We start from the raw sequence: 2,102 nt of genomic DNA on the forward strand, positions 1-2,102 counted from the left end.
TGGCTAGTCATATAAAATAATATATACATACATATATAAATAAATAAATAAATAAATAAAAAGTATAAATTAACATAAATATATACATACATACATACACACACACATACATACATACATACATACATACATACATACATACATATATATATATATATGTATATGTATATATATTTTTTTTTAACTTTTATTTTTTAAGATGGAAAATATTCCGTGGGTTGAAAAGTACCGACCAAAAAGGTTGGATGATATCGTTCATCAAAATAATGCTGTAATGATGTTAAAGGAAGTTGTGAGGACAAAGAATATGCCTCATTTAATATTTCATGGTCCTCCTGGTACAGGTAAAACATCAGCAATAAATGCTTTGGCTCATGAATTGTTTGGAAAGGAGAATATAAGTGAGAGGGTATTAGAATTGAATGCTTCTGATGATAGAGGTATAAATGTGGTAAGAGAAAAAATTAAAGCATATACAAGAATAAGCATTAGTAAGAATAAAATCCATAGCGAAACAAAAGAAGTATTACCTTCATGGAAATTGGTTGTATTGGATGAAGCTGATATGATGACAGAAGATGCACAATCAGCATTAAGAAGAATAATAGAAATATATTCTAATGTAACAAGATTTATACTTATATGTAATTATATTCATAAAATATCTGATCCAATTTTTAGTAGATGTTCTTGTTATAGGTTTCAGTCAATACCTATTAATATTAAGAAGGAAAAATTACTTTATATATGTCAAAATGAAAATATTGATATAGTAGACGATGCTTTAGAAAAAATTATTGAAACAACGGAAGGTGATTTAAGAAGAGCAGTTTCTATATTACAATTATGTTCATGTATTAATACGAAAATTACATTAAATTCTGTTTTAGATGTATCTGGATTACCATCAGATAATATCGTATATAAGATTATTGATGCATGTAAAATGAAAGATTTAAAGCTTGTGGAAAAAACAGTACAAGATATTATTGAAGATGGTTTTGATGTAGCTTATATTTTTAAATCATTTAATAATTATTTTGTTACGAACACAGAATATGAAGATTCTTTAAAATATCAAATATTATTAGAACTTTCCAGACATGATTATCGTTTACATTGTGGTGCCACACAATACATACAACTTTTAAGTTTTGCTTCATCGGTACATTCGTTATTAAATAGTGTATAAGAAAAAAAAAAAAAGAAAAAAAATTCAATATATATAAATAAAAAGATATATATATATATATATATATATATATATATATAAATATATATATATATATTTTTTTTTTATACTTTATTTTTACTTATTTATCATATTTGTTTAAAAATGTGAACTTTTTATTCCAATGTCTTAATTTCATATTCCATTATGTTCTTTAAACAAATGAATATGTATTTTTATAAATTTATAATTTAATCCCTATTTATTTTATTATTATTTATTTTTTTTTTTATGTGAAACCTTATAAATAAATAAATATATATATATTATATGAACATGTTATACATTAAAACATATGTATAATTATTCATTCGTTATTATATAATATAATATAATATTATATTATATTATATTATATTTTTTATGTTATGTATTTTTAATTCATTAAAATATAAGAGACCAATTTACAACAAAAAAAAAAAAAAAAAAAAAAAAAAAATTATTCTAATGAAAAATTTTTGCCTCTTAAAAATTATAAAGAATAGAAATTCGTCTTATTTTTTTTTTGTTTTTTTATTTTTTTTTTTTTTTCCTCTTATTTTATATTATAAATAAAAGGTAAAATATAAGTGTACTTTTTCTTAATCTTCGAGGATAGGATTAAAAATTACAATAAACAGATGAACAAATATATATGTGTATAAATTATTCAAAACAAATATATACGTATATTATTTTCCACTCATATTCTTTACGATTTGTATGTATACATAATTGTAAATTTTCCAGATTGTGACATTATGGAGAGTTATATGTACGAAAAATATGTATAAGAGGTCAATTAAAGGAAAAAAAAAAAAAAAAAAAAAAAAAAAAAATAATAAATTTAAATATAAAATTAAATATAAATATATATTTTATTTTTTTTTTT

General features: G+C 20.2%; 1 protein-coding gene across 1 annotated transcript; it reads left to right on the forward strand.

Moving 5' to 3' along the window:
* Nucleotides 1-199: 199 nt before the first annotated feature.
* Nucleotides 200-1,192, forward strand: PRSY57_0216900 (replication factor C subunit 2, putative; the record flags this gene model as incomplete). Its single annotated transcript, XM_012905603.2, has 1 exon — nucleotides 200-1,192. The coding sequence occupies one exon, from the start codon at nucleotides 200-202 to the stop codon at nucleotides 1,190-1,192; it is 993 nt and encodes a 330-aa protein (XP_012761057.1).
* Nucleotides 1,193-2,102: the final 910 nt, after the last annotated feature.

Source organism: Plasmodium reichenowi, chromosome 2, assembly GCF_001601855.1.
Source record: "Plasmodium reichenowi strain SY57 chromosome 2, whole genome shotgun sequence".
NCBI lineage: Eukaryota > Apicomplexa > Aconoidasida > Haemosporida > Plasmodiidae > Plasmodium > Plasmodium reichenowi.